The sequence below is a fragment of the Euprymna scolopes genome, chromosome 39 (assembly GCF_053919585.1).
Source record: "Euprymna scolopes isolate OS-2025 chromosome 39, ASM5391958v1, whole genome shotgun sequence".
Lineage (NCBI taxonomy): Eukaryota > Metazoa > Mollusca > Cephalopoda > Sepiida > Sepiolidae > Euprymna > Euprymna scolopes.
In genome coordinates this window covers 31527583-31550894 of record NC_136520.1, presented here as the reverse complement: position 1 = coordinate 31550894, position 23312 = coordinate 31527583, and the positions used below count along the sequence as shown (strand labels likewise).

At 31.7% G+C, this 23312-nt stretch overlaps 2 protein-coding genes across 3 annotated transcripts in view; one reads left to right on the top strand and one right to left on the bottom strand.

The window, feature by feature from the left end:
- LOC145263713 (large ribosomal subunit protein eL43) overlaps nt 1-23312 on the top strand; it is a 118441-nt gene that overhangs the window by 49223 nt on the left and 45906 nt on the right. The window lies entirely within an intron of this gene.
- The window catches only part of LOC145263711 (GPI ethanolamine phosphate transferase 2, catalytic subunit-like), a 63611-nt gene that overhangs the window by 18635 nt on the left and 21664 nt on the right, over nt 1-23312 (bottom strand). Inside the window, exons 4-9 of one of the 2 annotated variants that reach the window (XM_080120666.1) lie at nt 21486-21621; nt 19696-19923; nt 15260-15471; nt 12438-12695; nt 9390-9610; nt 3794-3934 (exon numbers count right to left, since the gene is read on the bottom strand). In XM_080120666.1, the coding sequence (XP_079976792.1) occupies nt 3794-3934; nt 9390-9610; nt 12438-12695; nt 15260-15471; nt 19696-19923; nt 21486-21621 (1196 nt within the window). The remainder of the gene's footprint in view (nt 1-3793; nt 3935-9389; nt 9611-12437; nt 12696-15259; nt 15472-19695; nt 19924-21485; nt 21622-23312) is intronic. The other variant, XM_080120667.1, reaches the window with a different exon arrangement.

Genomic DNA, 23312 nt, shown 5'->3' with positions numbered 1-23312 from the left:
TTTAATAATAGGTATTAGACATGGATTAATAAATATTTCCCAAATTTCTGTTTTTTTTTTTTTTTTTTTTTAGTATTTTAAAGAGTTTTTAGGGGGCATAATATGGCCACAATCTCCCATGTATAAATTCAAATATTTCAGATGTACATTATATTTGATCCATAGTCATTAAACACTAATTAAGCAAGATTTTCTAAATTTAAATTTCTTCTTAAGACTCTTTAAATTTAAGTCTTTAATTTTAGATATTTTTCAAGAATCAAGATCATGTAATGAATTTTGATCAAAATTGGAATACAGATTAGAGACATAAGATTTAGTATCATAATATCTTGATTTTAATTGTCATAAGAGAATGTAGCGGAGCGATATTTTGGCTGCGGGATTTCAATTCTGCTGGTGAGAACCAATAAGAAATCCTATCAACAAAAAGAGAGAGACACAATTTACTTCAGACTTGTTCATCACAAAGACTAGTGAACATACTCTCAACGCTATAACCCACAAGCACACAGTTGACACAACACACTCAACTCAACAGCTTGCAAAGAGACACAATGAACACCTACAAACTTATTACAGGAACATAAATATGGTGCAAAACTGTTTTGTATAGGATTTAATTTTAACTGTCCTGGGACGAGTATTCTTTTAGTTGTTTTATATAATTGAACGACAAAATACAGTGTGGATCGGTATCTCTTTCTATCATGAAGTCAAGATTTGTCAACATGTTTGCGACAAATGTTGCTTTTATCCTTTGTTTTGTCAATTTAATGCTGGGCAGATACTACGTTACTCAGTAGTTAATGAGATTTATCCAATATGTCTTTGATGCCACCGGCTTCTCGTCTATTTTAGAACATGAAAGAAAGAGGCTGGATACAATTATAATTTTCTCCTTCAGAAATAGAAAGATCCACACAGACATAACAAAAGTTAATAGACATTGTCATTATCATTAATAATGAAGACTGCTGTCAAGGGGTCCTGATCAGCCTAGGCAAGATAATATTGATTATTTCCCCTCTCTGATGAATTGGACAATTGCTCAGTTAACTCTTTATGACCTGAATTATGATGTGGATGATTAAAAAAATATTGTTAATTTTAGTTAGTTTAAAGGGTAATGATACTATGATTGTCTTCAAACTGGAAAAATTATGAAGTTCAATGATTAAACTACCACTGAGAATTTTTGCATTTCATAAACTTAACTTGATTATTAGCCATAGTGCTTGAAAAAAGTGTGTTTATAACAACAAATGAAATCATCCACTCTCTGAGACAGAGGGCGGCATACTGAATATAAGCAATGGACAGTTGGAATCTGGAGGTATCTGGCATCTACCCAGATACTAAATTAATACATACAAGGCACGTTTGAATCTATTCTCGCTTTATTTATGCCGTTGTATTCATTTATTTATGACTGAACAAATTAGTTCAACCAAGTCAAAAAGGGTTAACAATGAAAAGTGGAATCTTAAGGTCCACCTTCAGATTGTACAAGAATATGAAACCCTGATATTTTGAATATTGTAAGAATTACCCAATTTTTTGCTGTAGTGTTCTGTTTATTTCCTCACCAATATCAATCATCATCATAAATATATTTTTTTAATAAAAAAGTAGGTGAAAAATATTTGATACATGTTCTAATCTAGGCTATAAAATTCAAGAAAAGTTTTAAATTTTAGTTAGCCAATTTTGATTTGGTTTTGGTCAAATAATCCTCTGGCCTGCTTGAGTAGGATTGAAGATGCTATCTTCAAACAATGCTCACTTGGAACCATAATTACTGGGGATACAGTTACAAGACTCAGCATTCCTATCCTGTCGCAGTTAATTACCTGAAGAAGGCCAGATGATGACTTGATCGAAACATGGTGAAACAACAACAACTATGAAGATGAGGATAACAGTTCGCAAAAAAAAACGTATACACAAATTATGAAGCCTCATCTCAAAGGATTCAAAAAATAAATAAAAAATAAATAAATAAAAATAATATATAATAGATAAATAAATTGTTATCTGAAACAAAACAATACCAATTAGCATAACACTGTAAGATATTTTCTTACACAACTAAAAATAACAAAGCTTTTTATTTCTATATTATGAGGATCATTCCAAAAGTAAGGCCTCTTATTTTTTAACTTAAAAACTTGAAAAGCTATAAAGACAGGAGTGGTACTATTGAAACAAGTGACCTTTTGTGCTCCAGAATTTATTTTTCTACATAGTCACCACTATTCTCATGCAATTTTGCCAATCTCTTTTAATGCTTTTTTTTTTTTTACATAGGCATCACCACATTATCAAGGCCAAGAGGCCACTCAAGGATAAGGGTTAAAGAGTGTACAGTAGAAATTGGACAATATAGTAATCATTAGTAATGAAAATTTGGTAAATTTGATAACTTATATGGAACGGCTCATCAAGAACTTATTTACGTTAGACTTAAAGACAACCATATTGTAGTCAGCCGGAAAGCAGGAAAACGGAAGACAATTCCACAGGCGTGCAGTTCTAAGAAAGAAGCTCTGTTCATGGAATCTACGTTTAGGTTTAGGCACAGATAAAGAGTGGGGGGAATTATTGATAGTGTTTACAGCTAGACGAGTGTTTCTTGTGAAAGTTTGGCGAGGGGGGCCCATAGATTGAAGCTCAGTCGAACACTTTCCATGAAAATAACGATACATCAGAGACAAACTCGCAACATCTCTTCTGTGAGATAGATGTTGCAAGGAAGAGAAAAGGACATCTCCTACGAGGCTACGAAGTCTATTTTGAACTCTTTGGTTAAGTTTGGAGTGTGCTTTGTCACACATCTCTGTTACCACTCAGAAATCAACGAACGCATCTCCTAACGTCACTGACATCAACTGTATCGGCTTTGTAAATGTTCAACAAGCTTCAGTAAATGTTGATTGGTTCAATTTCTCTGCATGGATGAATTCAATGATGCATCTCTGCTTCTGACACACGTCTATGACAGGGGTTGCTTTCTTAGAGTCTCACATTATTAATATCTGCAACAGGCAGATGAAACTTTAGGGCCATGAATGCATAAGTTGTCATCATAAGGCAATTTTGAGGAACACATGATATAATAGTATTCGTAGAAAAGACTGAGACTAGCAAAATATCTATTCCCTACTTCCTTTCTTTCAGCTCATTTGACTCATTGATTTAATGGTCTCCATCAATTAGCTGTTTTAATACCTCATTGTGATACAGCTTCCTATTCCAGTAGCTTCTTTTCAAGGACTGCAAGGTTGTGGAACTCTCTTTCTGCTCATTGTTTTACTTCTACCCACAGCCTTAGTCTTTTCAAGACTAAGGTCAATAGGCATTTCTGTCGTTACAATAATCATCTTTAGTTCTTGTTAGCTCCTTACATCAAATGGTTTCATGCCTTGTCTCGAGTGATTTTTATTAAAAAAATAGTAGACCAAGGCTTGTCTTTATCGGAATCAGCTGAAATACAAATCTGCTGAGAGAACCACTCGCAGGATTCCATTAATGTTGCTACATGTTCAGGATTTTTTTGCCCGTTCTATTATTGATAAAAAAACTGTTGACACAAGTCTCATACCATATTAGTGATTTGCTGTTTGAAAAAAGAAACGCTGACAGGCTATTGGGTTGTTTGCCATACCTCTCTCAGTGCCATCTGGTCTGAGGGCTTATTGAATGATATTGTTAAAGAGCACTATAAATAGCATTTTGTTCTTTTTATTTTTAAACATTTTTAACAAAGGGAGATAACAATGATATAACTCACCTCAAAAGCCAATCACCAATGTCTGAAAGATGCTGCCATTTGTCTCCTGTTTGGTTCCAGGTCCTTTGGAACCGGCACAGAATAAGTAGCAAGATGGTGATGAAAACAGTTTTAGTGTCCATGTTAGGAGATAATCGAACTCTGGCAAGGGAAGAAAAAATACTTTTAAGAAATTGATTTAATCTTTCATATCTCACACGAAATAATACTTAGATTTTTTTTTTTTACATGATAGTCACCACTTATCAAGGCCCGGAAGCCACTCGGGGACAAGGGTTATTGCATGTACAGTAGTCAAGGGGATAAGATCATAGTAATCGTTAGTAATGGAGATTTGATAAAGTGTCTTACTTAAGGGGGCGGTTTATCAGGAATTTGTTTAAGTTGGACTTGAAGACATCCAAGTTGTGGTCAGGTGGGAAACAGACAAATGGAAGAGAGTTCCACAGGCGTGCAGTTCTAAGAAAGAAGCTTTGTTTATGGAATCTACGTTTTGATTTAGGCACAGATAAAGAATGGGGAAAATTATTCATAAACAGTTGAAAATAGTCAACGATTGGTAGGTAAAATGAGAAAATGATGTAAGAACAAAATATTAACAACCCCCCCCCATTGTTACAAACGAATTTCTAAATAATAATGTTACTATTTAGAAAACCATTTTTAACATGGAGAGGGCATTGGTCTTTGTTAACTATTATGTGCATTCCTTCTATGAATGTTTAACTTTTATTTTAATTATACAAATTTGGTGGGTTATTAAATTGATTTGCTTTGCTGTAAAAAAACAAAACAAAAACGAGATGTAAATAATAAAAACTAGCGGGAGCTGTGGAAATTCCACAGGAGACTCATTTATATGTAATATATTGATGTTGGTATTCATGGCGTAAATAGAAATGCTCTGATATTATTGTAACTCTTGTTAAAACTACAAAAGTATTTATCTAAGCTAGCAAGGATATCCGAGTTAGCCAAGTCGTTAAGTACGCTTAAATATATTTTAATTCTTGCAGATTTTGTATATATTATTATAAAGTTAATATTCTATTGATTTTTATGTTTTATAAAGTTGCGATTACAAAAATAAATAAAATATATCCATATGACTTTGGTGCATCAGCTTGAGTTCCTTCAGCTATAATCGAAACCAAAACCAAAATTTATAAAAAATTCTTGATAAAATTATTTATTAAAAAAAAAATAGATTACTGGAGTTCCATCAGCTATAATCAAAATCGAAACTTATGAAGAATTCTTGGTAAAATTATTTATAAGAAAATAAATGACTTGAGTGCCATCAGCTATAATTGAAATCAAAACCAAAATTTATGAAGAATTCTTTGTAAAATTATTTATTATAAGAAATGGGAATCCATAATTAAACAATAGTCACTCGGATGTAATTGTGACACACAAAATAAATAACACACACACTATCATATATAGTATTGTTAAACGTCATAAAAACTATGCTTCTTTCCTATTACTAACCCTAAGTACAGGTGGCAATACAAAAAATATAGCAATTACATGTGATTTTATAATTTTGCTGATTAGTCTTAGAATTAGTGGTAAAAATTACTTGACTGCATAAAAAGTTATAATGTACCAAAATGGGATCAGTTTACATTATATTTATATGCACAACTGAACCCCCATTCTAAATTCTAAAATAACGTTTCAGTGTGCTCACACATAATCGCCTACAAAAGTAGAATACAGGGTGACCCAACAAAAACCGCAATTGCTAAATGGAGGCCATCTAGAACATAAGCTGTAGAACAGAGAAAAAAAGGCCAGAGACCCTAGTGTTTTGATGTGATATTTTGAATATAATAAACTAGTTATGACCAAAGTTTCATTTCATTTGGACAAAACACTAAGAAATGGGGCCTAATTAGAGTTGGGACCCGTTTTTTGGGGGTCACCCTGTATCATATGTTTTGGGGATTTTAAATGTAAATGAAAGTTTTTTGTTTTTTTTAAGTTAACAAATTTCTCAATGTTTGTTCTTCCAAAGTTTTGATAAACTTGTGAGATTTTCATCTATATTTTCACTTGTGCCAAAACCAAAGAAAATATAAGGAAACATGAAATATTTCAAAGGATGTGCTGATCAGACAAAACTAGTGCCAGAAAAAAACTTCCAACCATGTTAAATCTTTGATATTAAGGTTCAAGTCTCTAATAGCCACCATATGGCCATTTATCAAATAGGTGTGACAAGCTTTTTAAAATCTGTGATATTGAATAGGCAAGTGAACTCTAGGATATATTTACTTTGCTTACAATAAAAACTAATAAAAACAAATTAAATTAGGTTTCGAGAGTCTGAGGATTTTTTTGTGTCTAAAAAAGTGCCGTAAAACTTTAATTATTTCAGAAGAAGCTTTATCAGAGTAATTAGTTCTGCATAAAATTAGCAAATACCGTAATGTTCCGAAACAGGTTCAAAAATAGATGCAAGCCATTTGATTAACTTATGTTGGAGAGACCCTATCATCCATGATATAAATCTCACCTGTCTGTTTAAATGTATGTATGTATATATGTATGAATGTATGTATGTATATCTCTCAAAAACTTTTGACAGAGGCGACGGATTTTCACAAGATCAGTAGCATTTTGAAGTTCGAACCTTCGGATGACAAATATAAAAAAATTGGCTAAAAACACTAATTCCTTCACCCTGAATTGGTCACTTTTCTACAGGAAGGGGTAGCAAAAAATTGTTCCTTCATGATAATTTAGCGCATGTGCAAAAAAATGTTCTTTCTTGAATTAGTTTAAATATAAAAAAACTCACCTACTTTTGCTCACGTGGTCATAGCCCAGTCGGTATATTAGAAGTGTCGTTATCTTAAGATTGCACGTTCGAGCCGAGATATCAGATATTTTTTTTTTTTTCGATTTTTAAAGTTTTAATATTGAAACAGGGTTACTCATGCCATTTTTTTCATTAGATTTTTTTTTTCCACCACGTTTGCTGTTTTTTTTGTTTTTGTTTTTCTGACTTTTTAAAGAAGTTTTAATATCGTTCACTTATTCTTTATTTTGCATCACGTTCGTTTTTTTTTTTTTGTGTTATATTTAAACAGGGTTATTATGTTTGCTTATTCTTTATTTTCTATTTTGTTTTGATTTACCTACCCACAAACACACATCTCACCACACCTGGGCAATGCCGAGTACCCTCGCTAGTCTATAATATAAATCTCACCTGTCTGTTTAAATATATGTATGTATGTTTGTATGTCTGCCTAAAACTTTTGACAGAGGCGATTAATTTTCACGTGATTGGTATCGTTTTGAAGCTCAACCCTTCATACAACAAATATCGCAAAAAAATTGGCTAAAAACATTAATTCCTTCACCCTTAACTGGGCACTTTTCTACAGGGAGTGGTCGCTTTTTTCACCAATATTTTCGAAAGTCATCGCCTTTTTTCGATTGTCTAACCTTAATTTAAACTTATGTCACTTCCGGTTTGGCGATGGGCGCAACAGCTAACGCATCACTTTTTTTTTTCACTTTCTTTTCCTCCATCATGGTATGGGTTCAAGTCTGCTTGCCTACTACCACTGTTTTTTTGCGCTTGCAATTTTCCTTTTTTTCTTTGCTCAACCAACACCCTTACACACACACCCACTTTCTTTTCTACCTTGGCGTTACGGGTTCGAGCCTGCCTGCCTGCCTACTACAACTTTTTTTTTTTTTTTGCCTACAAACATCCGGGCAACTGCGGACACTCAGGCTAGTAAATAATAAAGGACAGATTTAAGATATTATATGTTTATTTTCCAGTAAATAGATTCAGTTTTTGCTGCCGTTTCACCATTTGTCTAAACAATCAAGCATATTTTGAATTTACTAGAAAAATGATTCGTACAAACAAAAAACAGAAAAACATCCTGAGGAAATTTACTTTAGTAAATATTCCTTTAGATCGATTTTTTTAAAAAACAATTCCTGTTTATTTGCAAACTAACGCCATATTTGATTTTGTTTCGGAATAAATGCAGGAATTGTTTGGACAAAAGATTGGGTACTTGAACTAGTATCTAATAATTCTATGCAAACTTAACTCTAAAAGTATATTACCAAATAATATGTAACGTAGGGAAATTCAAGGTGCTTAGGTCAATAATCTGTATCCAGTGACTCTACTCCCTTAAGTGAATCATTCAAACATGGTAGTGTTTGAATATATGGTTAAGTGGCAGTTTTAGTTATTTAGAACTGCTTTAAAACTTCACTTCTCACTCATTTTTCTACCGAATTTCAAACAATTATTACAGTTTATAGATTCCCTTCTCAGCTATATTGTGAAAAAACAATTATCAATTTTCGTTCCGTAAAACAACAGTGATGATGAATTTACTGGTGTTCAAAATCGTAAAACTTTGTAAGGAGGTGAGCGACGTTTTTTATGACTAGTTTCCATAGCAACCATGTCGCTTCAGCAACTAGTGTTGCTACTAATTCACCACTCTTGCAAAAAAAGAAGTAACAAGTAAAACAGAGAGAATGAAAGCAAACGAGTGGCGTACATTGTTATTACATCCGTGTATGTTATGCTTATGGGGGAAAAAAAATAAGACTGAAATTAAACAAAGAACAAGTGAATTTACTGGAAGCCTGGAAAAATCATGGATTACAATAGAAAAATGCGAGCATGAAAAGTAATATGGTTAAGTTTAAGAAAAGAAATGGACAAGATATTCTAGTAAAGAATATAATAAATCTATAACTTAAAATATTGCTGCATTAAGAATTCTTTTTTTTTTTAATTCAATTTAACATTATATAATCAATTCTTAATGCTGCAATATTTTAAGTTATAAATTTATTATATTTTTACAAGAATATCTTGTGCTTTTCTTTTCTAGTTTTAACAACTAGTCCGGTACTTGTACAGTTCAATGAAGACATTAAAAAATGAAAATATCGAAAAAAGGTTATATTGTATGTATCCGTTTTGAACTAAAGATCTCTGGAAAAAAATTTCACTTAATTTGATCGAGTATTTTTTTTTTTTTTACAGTGGAAAAACACGTTTTTATGACAGCACGTTGAAGGTAGACATCTTTGAATTTTTTAAATTTTTGTTTGGATTTTTAAAACACGCCACGGGGAAATAACTCAATTTAAAGCGCCAACACTCCCTCTTTAATACTAGCTTTTCTTCCTAAAAACTGAACCTTTTGCTCTATATCATAACAAATTGTTTTTTCACTGTAAAAAAAACTACTTGATGAAATTAAGTGAAATTTTTTTTTCGCAGAACTTCATTCCATAATGGATATGTACAATATAAACTTTTTTCAATATTTTCATTTTTTAATGTCTTGATTAAACTGTACAAGTACCATTAGTCCTTTACTTTTCCATGTTTAAGCTTAATCATATTAATTTCCTTGTTAACATTTTTCTATTGTAATAAAATATATTTTAAGTTAAAATCTTGTCTTATCAAATAATCTGCTTCCTGAGAATAGTAGTTCTATCAATCGAACAACTTAACACCAATAAGTCATGAAAGAGGGACAATATATCAAATTTTTTAGTAACATCAAAAAATATTGAAACTCACAAATTTTGAGATGATGATGATGTCAATCTGCTGCAGAAACGCTGTTTCCGTAGACAGTCAATCATAATGACTAGGAAGAGGCTGACAGTCAAAAAATACCACGTCTGGTGTTCTTCTTCGATGAAACTGGATGACATGAAACTTATACAATGGAGCAAAGAGCCAAGTGCCAAGAATAATGTTGTCGCAGAGAAAGAAATATGTTTGTCAGAACAGATTGACTGTTGGAAAAGAAAAATAAGAACAGGGAAATGAGTGTTTGATATAGGTTAGGGGGAAAAAAAGCTGAAATCACTTAATGTTATAGCCTTGAAGGGCTGGTAATAATCAAGATAGTCATGGTAATGTAATTAACAAAAGTATGTTACAGAAAGTATTATCTGATTTTGTAGCCATAACTGCCATCAATAACTGACACAATGTTTAGTCGTAACTGTATTTATTGTGCTTGCGTAAGTCCATTTATTCATAAAATAGGTAGATCAGCTTACACTCAGTTTCACAAACTAATAGTCATCCCTCCCTTCTTTTCCCAAATCTGATCTGAGGTTGTTGGTAATGTTAAAGACACAACAACAGCAACAACGAAAGACTTGTACAAATAATGAGTCAGGTGAGTTGATAGCAATAAATAGTAAAAATAAACAAGATACCTGGAAAAAATACATTTTGTGTCTTTGTCTTCTTTGTCGTTACACGTCTTTTCCACATCAGATGTGGGTTACATATCAACTTGTAATAATTAAAACAACCATGGTAGTATAATTAACAAAAGATATGTTACAGAAAGTATGCGTCCAATTCTGTGGCCATAACTGCCATCAATAAGTGACACAACGTTTTGTTGAAACTGTATTTATGTAACAGAACACAGATGCATGGATGACAGCTGTATGCAAATAACTGAGCTGTGTGCAAGGTGATGTCACAGCAAGGAAAAAGAAAAAGATTATAAAAAGAAAAAAAATGTGTGTACAGACCAGTGATCACGTTAGAGAGAGAACAGGGATAGGCATGTTACACACATGGGCCAAGAGTAGCAGGTTTGAACAAGAAATAAGACATTATTCGGGAAAGTTCCTGGAAGTAAATGTCTGTTGTTTCAATGGAAAAAAAGTCAAGTTATTCTTTGTCTTGGTTTTCTTATGACTGTCTGCAAATGTGTGCTTCCCAAGTGTGGACATGTAACAGCTACGTTACATTTATTGTGTTTAGGTAAGTTCATTTATTCCCAGAATAGGTGGATCAACTTACACTATAACATTTAGTTTCCACATGTTAGGCCTCCCTTCTTTTCCCGAATTTGATTTGAGGTTGGTGGTAGTACTAAAAACACAACAATGAAAAACTTGCACAAATGATTTAGTCAGATGAGTTGATTGCAATAAGTGGTAGAAATAAACAAAATACCTGGGAAAAAAAACAACATTTTATATCTTTGTCTTCTTTGTCGTTTCACATGTCTTTTCCACATCAGATGTTGGTTATATGTTAGCCATGACGGTACAAAGTGATTTTTCCCATGAAACGTTAGACCCTCATCTGATCATAGCACAATAACAGATCTGTGGCTGGATGAATCTGCATTGTGAAATGAAATCTGACCAAACTCAACACATTAGGTCAAAAGATTTTCTGAAAGCACTATATTCGTCCTGCATAGAGGTGTCCTAAACACGAATCAGTTAGACTGGTGTGATCATTTGAGATGTTCATCCTTTTGGATAAATTGTTGCAAAAACATAAATGTCCTAAATCACAGGAAAATTTGAAAGCATATGATTGGATAAGATAATACAGAGTAGAGTTGAAAGGCAATTCACTTACTAAATCATGAAGATTGAAGAGTGAGCTTGTGAAATATAAAATATTTTAAAATGAGGAAAGTGACATGAAATGAAAAGAAATTCTATCATTTACATCAGTTTAGCTTGAATTGTAAGCCATGTTTAATTTCAGAAGAGTTTCCGATAGATAGTTATTCTATACAAGTGCTGGATATAAAGAACTCACAGTGGGTAGCTTTTCTGTACAGGTTCTGGACTTTATAATTTTGCAGCCAAAGAGCAAAAAATCCTTCTCGTGTTGACATGAAAAAATTATGTGCTGAAATGCTAAAAAGATTTCATTTTTATGGAGCAATTCTAGTTTCTGATTGGTTGATAGCAAAACGTGAATTAATTTGATTCGTTAGTTCCTATCAGCTGCATTTATAAATAGAATCTCCTAACTTTGAGGGAGCGTACCCCATTTATTATAAAAAATATTACAACAGTTTAGATGTGCCATTGCATGAAGTCATCATTCAAGCAAGTCGTGTTTTGGCTGTTTGTTTTCTTCCATTACCCTCAATTGAGATGTGTGTACATCTATTTATCTAACCCAAGATTCATTAAGCATGTTCATACCATGGCAAGCAGTTGAAATGCAGAGCTGACTCCAGTCTGGACATCTTTAACTTCAATAGCAAGAAGTCAGAACTAACTTTGTCATTAAGACACACAACACAAATCTAACAGAGTATATTGTACAAACCTCCGGAATTTATTTCATACAGAAACAAAGACATGTCTATGTGAGTATTATGTTTTTCTAAACAGTTCATTTCTTCTCAGTAAAAAAAAAAAATAAATACTCAAGCTGAGATCGAAACAAAAACCTAAATACAGCAAGTCAAGTATGATAACCATTAGGCCAGTTTGACACAATCTTTAAGTGTTTTCAAACCTAGTTATTCATAAAATAAGAAATCCGACACGTGAACCAATCACGCATACACATTCATGAAAAAGTTGACAAACAGATAAAAATATGATGACCCTCCCCCCCCATGTATCAACTTTTCAGTTTTGACGCCTTAACAGCCCTTTTTTCCAGATGAAAACTAATTAAAAGTTTTCCACATGTCTGAATACCCGATATACCAAATTTCATATCTGTAGATCATAAATTCATTGAGTATACAGGTTGAGAAGTGTCCTCACACACGCATGCTTTTTTTTTTCTTCCTCAAATACACACAAAGAATATAACACTTGAAATGATTACCTTAGTTGATTGTCTGAATGCAAGAACCAACGAAATAAAAATTGTTATGAAGAGCATGAGTACTGTGATGATGACGCCACCGGAGAGAAAAGATTTGCACAGCACTTCACTACAGTAGGAACTCGTACAGATGGTCACATGAAAACAAACGAAGGATATGCAGAGCAGTAAAGTTATGATGCAGGAGAGAGGTGAGAAGACCAGTTTGATGGTGACTGTATCCATCTGAAGCAGAATCAGTAATATTCCATAAACTAGCTGCAAAAGAAAGACACAAGTATCAATAAATTTTATTTTAAAAAGGGTTTTGTAGTTTGCTTGAAGCATTGTTTAGAATCTATAGCAAGTTGATTAATAGAAAGCAATAAAAAGCAGAATCAGTAATATTCCATAAACTAGCTGCAATGACAGACACAAACTGAAGCAAATTAAGAGATATACTGTTGAAATGAGCTATGCAATATATCTATTTATATATCTATAAAAGTAAGAATATGCATGTGTATGTGAAGACACTTCTCAGCATATATACTCAACAAATCTTTTATTTACAGACTTGAAATTTAGTATATAAGGTATTCAGACATAGCAATAAAATGCAGAGGTTTAATGGATAGACACCATCTGAAGCAAATTAAGAGATATACTGTTGAAGTGAGCTATGCAATATATCTATCTATATATCTAAAAAAAAAATAAGAATGTGTGCGTTTGTGAGCAAATTTTTTGCTTACAAGAAGTGAAGTGTTTAACAAAAAACATAATACTTGCATGTACATGTCTCAGTTTCTTTTTTTTTTTTCATATTTTTTAAAGTAATTTAATGTTAAATTTAATACTGGCCAATGCCAGGTATATCTTCTAGTATATTTATAAAAGTGAAAATGTGTGTGGGAAGATATTTCTCAACCTATATACTCAACAAATTTTTGATCTACAGACTTGAAATTTGATATATAGGGTATTCAGACATGTGGAAAACTTTTTAATCAGTTTTGATCTGGGGAAAAAGGGCTGCTAAGGGGGTGATGGTCATCAGATTTTTCTGTTTGTCAACTGTTTCATGACTGCACATGCGCAAATCGTTCACATCATGTTAAGAATAAGTAGGTTTGAAAACACTTTTTAAAGATCATGATAATGGTTATTGTACTTGACTCAGTGTCTTTAGGTTTTGGCTTCAATCTCAGCTCCAGTATTTTTTTTTTTTTTACTTACAAGAAGTGAACTGTTTAGAAAAGACATAATACTCGCATGCACATATCTCAGTTTATTTCTGCTCATTTTACTTCAATTTTTTCAGGAATTTAATGTTACGTTTATACCGGGCAACATTAGATACATCTTCTACATAGTATATATATCTATACTCCTATAATTTTTTTTTTTGTGTGCATTGATATCCATATTAAAAATCCTTTTTCTAGTTACTTAAAAATAAAATACAACTTTGTTATATATGTGTCATGGAATTGCATTCATCTACAAAGGATCTAGCTAATTTGCATATTCTTTTAAACATTCATTTTAATTAGTTTTTTTCGGTTTTCTTATGGGATGATAATCTTTAGTTAACTATTACATGTAATTATATTCATGCAGATATCCCACAGGATTTATACTTGTGTAAAAAAAATTATAGTAAACACTAACTTCTTTCTATATATATTTATACACGTATATATATTTGTTTAAAAAATTTTGCCTACCAAACTCCGCTGTCAGCTTTTGGTCTGCAGACATAAAACTTAATATATAAAATATTCGAACCTATGCGAAACTTTATATTTGGGTTTTAGCTGGGGAAAATCGGTGCAAAATGTGAAAATTAAAAAAATGGAATTTGTCAGGTGAAGGTCGAATGACGGCATTACAAATATGCATGCTTAACGTAATAGCTATTGGTTTATGTTTTAATTTTTAGCCTTGGAGGAAACATGTCTTCATAGCTCAGGCATTAACGTCAAAGGAAAAAGTAAATTGTAAGCTAAATGTTTTGGTTTCAGTTCTCAGTGGTGGAACATGATTCATTTTTTTTTAAAACTTTTTAAATCATTACTATATATTGGGTCCAATATAATATAATAATAAATACAAAATCTGAATTAATAAAAATATCATATTTAAGTGTATTTTATGACCGGGCAATGCCGGGGCAGCCTGCTAAGATTTATATACAATCAGACAAACCACAGTTCACACAAACCATAAAAGTTGCAGACTTGGAAGTCATAGACTCGAGGTTTGCTTAATTTGTGTAAGTCATTAGACTTTCTTGTACTGGCATAGAAATATATAAATATTTATACATTCCTAACTGCTGATTTATTTATTTTTTATTAGCGATTCTATGGTATTTTTTTCTTCTTTCTTTTCACCCCCAGAGCGCTTTTTAAGTGAGAAGTTATCTGCTCTTTGTTTACATTCTAGTCGTTGGGACGTATTATTTGTAATCATTAATTATTATTATGCATGTAAAAATATTTAAATAAAAACATAATAATTATAAATATTTAACTTTATATACATAAGCAAGGATGGTAAAGAAATTTGGTTGTTTTTTTTCACGGCATATCAACCCTTTTCAGTTTTTATGCTTCAAATTCTTTATATCTTCAAATATTTGTTCATGGTGTTTGGTTTGATTGTTTTGTAGAGGAATTTTTTTTTTTTTTTTGGCTTTGCAAAACATGATTGAGTTTTACAAAGCAAAAGTAAAAAAAAACAATAACATCAATGTTTGGTGCATTTCAGGTCACAAAGCCAATATCTTCAGACAGCCTGATCTGGTAGCACCAGAAATGGTAAAGAAAATCACTTACCAAAGAAATGGTGGCACTACACAATACCATTCCGTAAATATCATACTTGGTCAAGGTTGTCATCATCTTTGCACTCATAGCTTTTACAGCACTGTGATATTGCTTGACAAGTGCCAAACCTTGTTGGTGCCAAAGCCGATGGTCAGTCTCATTGCTGTTCAACCAATGGATATGGTGCTGGACAGTCGACTCAAACAAATTATAACCACCATCTGAAAAAGAAATAAAAAACAGAACACAACTCAATATCAGAATTTATAATCATTTGACACTAGCAGGACCTGTGGAAATTCTTTCATATATAATATATTGATGTTTGTATTCTGTGGATGTTCATCTAAAATGGAGACGTCCTGATATTATTGTAGCTCTTTTGTTAAAATTGCAAAAGTATTTATCTAAGCTAGCAGGGACACCCAGCTTAGCCCAGTGGTAAAATACAGTTAAATATGATATTTTAATTTATGCAAATCTCATATATATTATTATAGAGTCAATTTTCTATCACTTCTTATATATTATAAAGTTGTGAATTAAAAAAAAAATGTATATATATATGTCTTGGGTGCATCAGCTTGAATCAACACCAAAACTTATGAAGAAAAAAAAAGGTATATATATCTATATGATTATAAAACTCAAATGAGCTTGTAACGAGTGTTATAACCCAACATTCGGTTTAGGACTTCCGGTTGCTCATGCGTACAAACATAAACCCATAACAGCATAAAAAAATAAACACAAATCGCTGGACCGGTTTCTTTCGAACAAACAGATGTCCTTAGAAAAGCAAATATCTTAAATTTATTGAAGAAAAAACTTCAAGATATGGGAAGCAAACGCAAAATGTGATTACAAATAATACGTATAATCATTGACCGGTTTCATATATACAATATATATTATACTAAATAATGAACGCGACAATAAAACGTATTGTTTTACTGTGTACATTTTCCGTGTCCCAATTTCTTTTTCGCGTTTAAATTATCCAAATAAACAATTGTTAATACTTTATGCTTTTTTTTTTACATTGTTCATTTCCGTATTATTTTTAAATTATTTTAATGCAATTTTCTCACAAATAAATCTACTTTAACCCGTTGACAACCATAAGAGCATCGCCTTCCTTTTTTTAAATTTATTTTCCATTTTTTAATACATCTTTCTTAGAAACATTCATACATTTTCTTCTACACTACCAACATAAATAACCCCGAAAATATGTATTTTTAAAATTGCGTTACAAATAAATAATCAACGCGACAATAAAATGTATTGTTTTACTGTGTACATTTTCAGCGTCCCAATTGTTTTGGTTTTTTTTTTCGCGTTTAAATTAATATATCAAAATTTGAATTTAACTTTAAGTATTATGGTATCTGTTCAGTGCACATTTACCAAGAAGTATGGCAAACCACTTATAATTCACTGACTGTGAGTTTTTTTTCAAAAATAAACAATTATAAACAGAACGATTCATAGAAATCTATTTATATTCTTTTTTCACTTTAATATACTTTCATAGAAATGCTTCTGTTATGTCATAAAAAACTATTTTCTTTACGTCACAAGTGTCACGCTCATACATTAATTCCATAGCTAATATAACATACTGACCAAACAGGTAGTCTAGTCTATATATATATATATATATATATACACTAGCAAAAGTACCCATTATTGACTGGGTTCAAAAACAGCCTACAGAAAATGGACTCTGATTTATGAAAGTATGATAGGTTATGAAAAGGAAGGGTTGTAAAGAGATAGCTTCGAATTTGGGGGTATCAAAATCAAAGCAAAATATGATGAAAGTAAAAATAAAATAGATAAACCCCATAATTTATTATACCAAACCTGTTCACACTGAAACACTTATCACAATATTCTGTGGATCTATATTAAAAAACCTTGTTAAACTTTGTGACATATTTCCATTCTATGGAAGTCAGGCATGAACAAACACCCCATAATTTTATTATACCATATTTCTTCAAACTGAAACATAATTATCAAAGTATACTTACGCAGATAGATATGAAAAGTCTTTATTAAAGTTTGTGCCTATTTCCATTCTATGGAGGCCAGGTGCGAACGCAGACCCCACAATTTTATTATACCATCCCTATTTAAGTTAAAACATACTTATCAAAGTATTATTATTATGTACATCTATATCAAAAACACTTGTAAACGCTTTTTTCAATTAAAATTTTTTTTATTTCCATACTTTGTGGACCAGGCATGTACGCAGACCCCACAATTTTAATGAATCATCATTATGCCAGATCAAACATACCCATTCCTGTGTCTCGATACATCTTCTATCATTATATGTGATCAGTTTTCTATAATAGTCAACCATATAGGAGCCTATTCGTGACCAGACACATACACAGACGTTCAGCTTTATATTATAGATATGTATATATATAAATTTAAAATGGTGTAATGGAAACATATTAAAAGGTATTTGCAGCTTCTCTTCCAATTTTCAAATTTTAATCATGTCAAATCGCACTTTATTTCCTTTTGATGGATTGATTTCTTCTCATAAGTTAAGGGCATAATAGATTCACTGATTGATAGAATAATTAAATGATTGATTTTGCGCTACAAAACAGATACTGTCAAGAATTGTAAATGTCAACGGAATTAAAGGAATAAATTATAAGATGGTCAACATCATGAATTTTGGAATATAGTTTTTTGTCATTTATTCACTATATGTATACGTATATATATATATATATATATATATATATATATATATATATATATATATAAACGTTCAGCTATAATCGAAACCGAAACCAAAACTTAGGAAGAAAAAAAAGTATATATATATATATATATATATATATATATATATATATATATATATACATATATATATAACTTCAATTCATTCAACTATAATCGAAACCAAAACTTATGAAGAATTTGTGTGTTGATCTTCATTCAATCCCTAGCAATCTTGGGTCTCCCTGCTAGTATATTATATAAAATGGCGTAATAAAAGGAAAAAAAAAGATAATTGCAACTTCTCTCCTGAATTTTCAGATTTTGTAATCATGCCCATATGCTTTTATTTTCTTTTAAAATTGATAAGTGCTTTTTCTTCTGATGAGTTAAGGGCGAAATAAATTCATTGATTGATATAGTCTATAATATAAATCTCACCTGTTTGTTTAAATGTATGTATGTATGTATGTATGTATATCTTCAGGGAGACTAGCCGCCCTCCTCACCAAACAAGTCTGGTGGGGGAACCAGTTTAGTTGCCAGTGACCCGACCATGAGGCAGTTAGTACTGGGTTACATGGTACCAGTAGCATATGACATGACCTGGAGGATTAAAAACAAGACCTTCCAAAGGGCGAATGAACTCTTTTTCTGGGTCAACAGCCAACTAGCACCATGTATATTTGTGTGTGTGTGTGTGTGTGTATTGGGGTGGAGAAGGCAACCTTTCTAGGAGAAGCAAATCTCTGATTTTAAAAAACCATACAGCGGGAGACCAGTACCCGCATTAAGCTGGTCTGCAGTTTAATTTGTTGCTGGCTAGCTTGCTCTTGCTTGTTGCTGGATCTGAACATTTTGAACCGAGAGAGAGAGACTTAGCTGTCGTACAAAGCTAAGACTCTGTAACATCATCTTTGTATAGATACTCCCTCAGGCATTTGGGCTCATGGATTTTAAATGTTTGAGGGAGTGGCACTCGTCTGACAAGACGTTGCAATCATCATCATCATGTATATCTGCATAAAACTTTTGACAGAAGCGACAGATTTTTACAGGATCGGTATCGTTTTGAAGCTCGACTCTTCGAACAACAAATATCGAAAACTGGTTAAAAACATTGATTCCTCCACCCTCAACTGGGCACTTTTCTACAAGGAGGGAGGTCGCTTTTTTGCCGACATTTTCGAAAATCATCCCCCGCTTTTCGATTGACTAGCCTTAATTTAAACCTTCACCACTTCTAGTTTGGCGATGAGTGCAACGTCAAAGACGGTACTTTTTTTTCACGTTCTTTTCCTCCTTTGTAGTGCAGGTTCAAGCCTACCTGCCTACTACCACTTTTTTTTTTGCTCAATACATACCTCCAAACACCCAGGCAATGCCGGGCACCCAGGCTCGTAATTAAATGAATAATTTTGCACTATGAAACAGGTGTTGTCAAGAATTGTGTATGTTAACTTAATTAAAGCAATAAATGGTAAGATGGTTAACATCTTGAAATTTGGAATATAGACATTGTCATATATTTGATATATGCTCTGTAATTACTTTAAGCTTCATAAACTAAAGGATTAGTATAAATAAAAAGTGAAATATAATTGAAGAACATATTTCCACATAAATACATACATATATATATATATATATATATATATAAAATTAATTAAAAATAAAGAAATTTTTTTTACCATTTTCCCACTTTGGGTTATTTTCTTTGAGAACGGAAATAACTTGCTGTGCATTGAGGTACATTGCATCAACTGCATCGTCTACAGAACTGTGAGATAACATTACATCTGGGATTGCTGTACCAAGATTGTTTCTTGGAATTGGTACTGCAAAAGCCAAAGCAAGGGTTGGAGTAATATCAATCTGATCAATCACAGATGATTGAGACGAGTGCAATCGAATGTGACCTGCAAACAGAATTAACAAAAAAATGAAGACAAATGAGAATGTGAATGAAGGAAACAGTAAATACAATCTTTGATTTGGTGCTGACACAACAATTATTATTTAGTATCACAAGTATCATAGAAAGAAAGAAAACATTAAAGATTTAAATATAATCTGTAGACAAATTTGACATAAATTAAAAGTTATCTGTTAAACAAATAAATATTTGATTAAAATGGCATTAAAACGCATATTTTCATGTAGTAATTCTACCAAAACAACCTTTTTTTAATTTAAAAAAATATTCATTTTACTAAAAATAAAAGATGCTGTATCTCAATTATATAAAAGGAACTTTGTGTGTCTGTGCATGCATGTATGAGTTTGTTCCTTAAGGGCTCCAAAACGGTTGGGCAGTTTTTTATGAAATTTCACACAAAGGTGCTTTATGTGCTTGGCAGTGTTCTTAGATAGGTTTTGTATTAGAATATCTTTTATTAGAATCGATAATCGAAATAATCCACTGAAAGAAGGTACAGGTGATTTTGACCAAAGTTAACACCTTACACAACCTAACGTCACAAATGCATTTGAGAAGTTTTATTACTACATAAGCCAAAAGGCACAACATATAAAATCAACAAGATTCTTTGATATAACAGGGGCACCTTTGAAATTAATGTTTCTGTTTAGAGCATAATTGAAGCATGATACTTGACTTTTGCATTTTAAACTTTAATTACAGCCATTATATATAAAAAATAATTTTGTAAAATCATCAGTAGTATTGTATTGTGGACTAAGTCACTGCGATGAGCTCCTGGTGCACAGTAATGGGTCCCCAACTAGAGCAGGCAAGCAATCTTTTAGTTGAAAAATGGGCAATTTCACCGATTTTGATAACAATAAAAATAGGAGAATGTGAAACATTCGTTGATCATCATTCAATCCCAGGCAACGCCAGGTCTCCCTGCTAGTTTATTATAAAAGTATTATGAATTATACTTATTTAAAAAGTATTATATATAATATTTATTGTTTAAATTGATAAAAGTTTAAATTTCTTATTCATTTGAACAAGCTAAATAAAATACTTAAAAAATAACTATTGAATTAAAATAAACCCAAAATATTATTATTTTTATTTTTGTTTTGGTCAACTGTAATTTTTGAAATGCTGTCAAAAATGTTGTTTCTATATTTTAACATAATAATGATGTAATTTTTAACTCACAAAGTCTTTTGCTCATATGAATTTTATAATGATAATAATGATAATCTTTTCACGTTAATTTGACCAGACTCATGCCAAATCAGAATATGTAAGCTTCTGAGATTAGCCTTGACACATACATACAAACATAATATTCAACATTTCTTCAATAGACAAACTTCCCCTGAAGTGTGTTCTTAGTTTGCAACTCACAAATTTTTTTCTGCTGTTTTAACTTTTGAGATTCAGGATCCTTGCAAGGTTTTGATCCGACTTTAAAACTTTTGGTTAATGTGAAAAAGGATAAAATCCATGAATTCATAAAATTGTGAAAAAAAGAAAGAGTAAAAAAAAGGGCAAGACAATAACCTTTTTTCTTGTTCAGTATAGATGAGAGCCAAACCACTGCAACTGTTGTTTCTTTTTTAGATGCACCTCCATGACTGCCTTGGTCACTCATGCCATGGTCACCACAAATGACCATCAATGTTTCATCTGGATAATTCTAATAACAAAAATTAAAATAGAACAGAATCATTAAAAATTTATTATTATTATTATTATTATTTTTACTATTCAGTTTGATTTTATTATTTTTTTTTAAATTTTTATTACAAAAATCAGAAAACAAATTGTTATTTGCAAAAACACAAAAAAAAGATAAATAAATAAAAACAGCATATTATCTTTGTTCTTACACCGGCCGAAATGTGAAATGAAACTAATCTCCAACATTTGGCAGTCATTACAGCATTGAAATGTTCAAGATAAGCTTTTATTTTCATACTAAACTAGCATAATTACCTGGTGTTGTCTTGGAGCATGGACAACAAAATAGAAATATTAAATGTATGTAACTGAAACAAAAATTTTGTAAGCAAAAACAAAAAAGAAAAAAGAAGAAAAAAAAATCGACGCATGCCAGGCGCTAACTCGCATAACTCAAGTTAGTAAACAAACGTCTTATCATTGATAAGGGCCCACGAGGATACAGATCTCATAACATACAAATTTAGCTATTTAAAACAGAACATGACAATGGTTAGTGCATACATGGTTTGCAATCCACATCAAAAGCAAGATTTTTATATTATCCCGCCTTCAAACAAAACAACCTTTCTACATGAAATAATCAACAATTTTTTCCAATTTTTCAATATTTTTTGTTAGAGAGATCGCTTTCTAACAATGTTGCATTCATGCGTGTACAATGCAGATGGCAAAAGGTTTTAGCAGACATACGAACACACACACATACATTTGAAATATATTTAATCTATATATCTATAAAAATGAACGTGTCTGTGTGTCTGTATGTCTGTGTACATTTTCCTTCGCAATAACTCTGTTAATTTTAAGTCTACAGACTCGAAATTTGATATACAGAGTACTGAGATTTGGGAAAATCTATGTGATCGGTTTTCGGACAGAAATTTGGCTGTTAAGGGGTCAAAGTTCAACGATTTGACTTTTGAGAATTCTACCAAACTCCTCCGATAATTTGGGGTTCAAACACTTGAAATTTTAGACATAGGTTCCTTGGACATAGATCTAACTTAATAACTTGATTTGAGTCCCAAACAATAAATTTTAAGGGGTCATAATAGGGGTCAAAGTTAAAAAAAGTTTACCTTTTTTTTTTTTTTGCTCAGCATACACCTCCAAATACCCGGACAATGCCGGGCACCCATGCTAGTACGTATTTACAATGCCTCCCCACGGGATAGAATTAGACACCAGGGTCGTTTAAAACACAATTATGAAGGTCAAGGGAAATAATTAAAACTTTTGTGAGATAAGGGAGATAATTAATAAAATCTTACGTCTTATATCATAGTTCTATGTTGCATAAATAGCAGTGAGAGACCATTTATCGATTAAATTTGATTTTATTTTCAAAAACAAAAATACTGAACAAATTTCACCAAATTTTAGTCAACTGTATTTTTTTATCCTAACAGATAAGTAGATCATGAAGTTTTTGTGTCATTTTATTTTTTAACAACAATATACCATGTAGAGGTTTTTCTGGAAAAGCACCTTCTTTTATGTCCATAGATAAGGCTGGCTATTATTTTCAAGTAGATGGATGGGTAATCTACAACACAGAACCTCAATATCTGTATAGAAGAGAAATAGATAATCTTGTCTAGCCTTCAACATGTCTGGAAATGGTCTATTGAATGAAACTTGTAC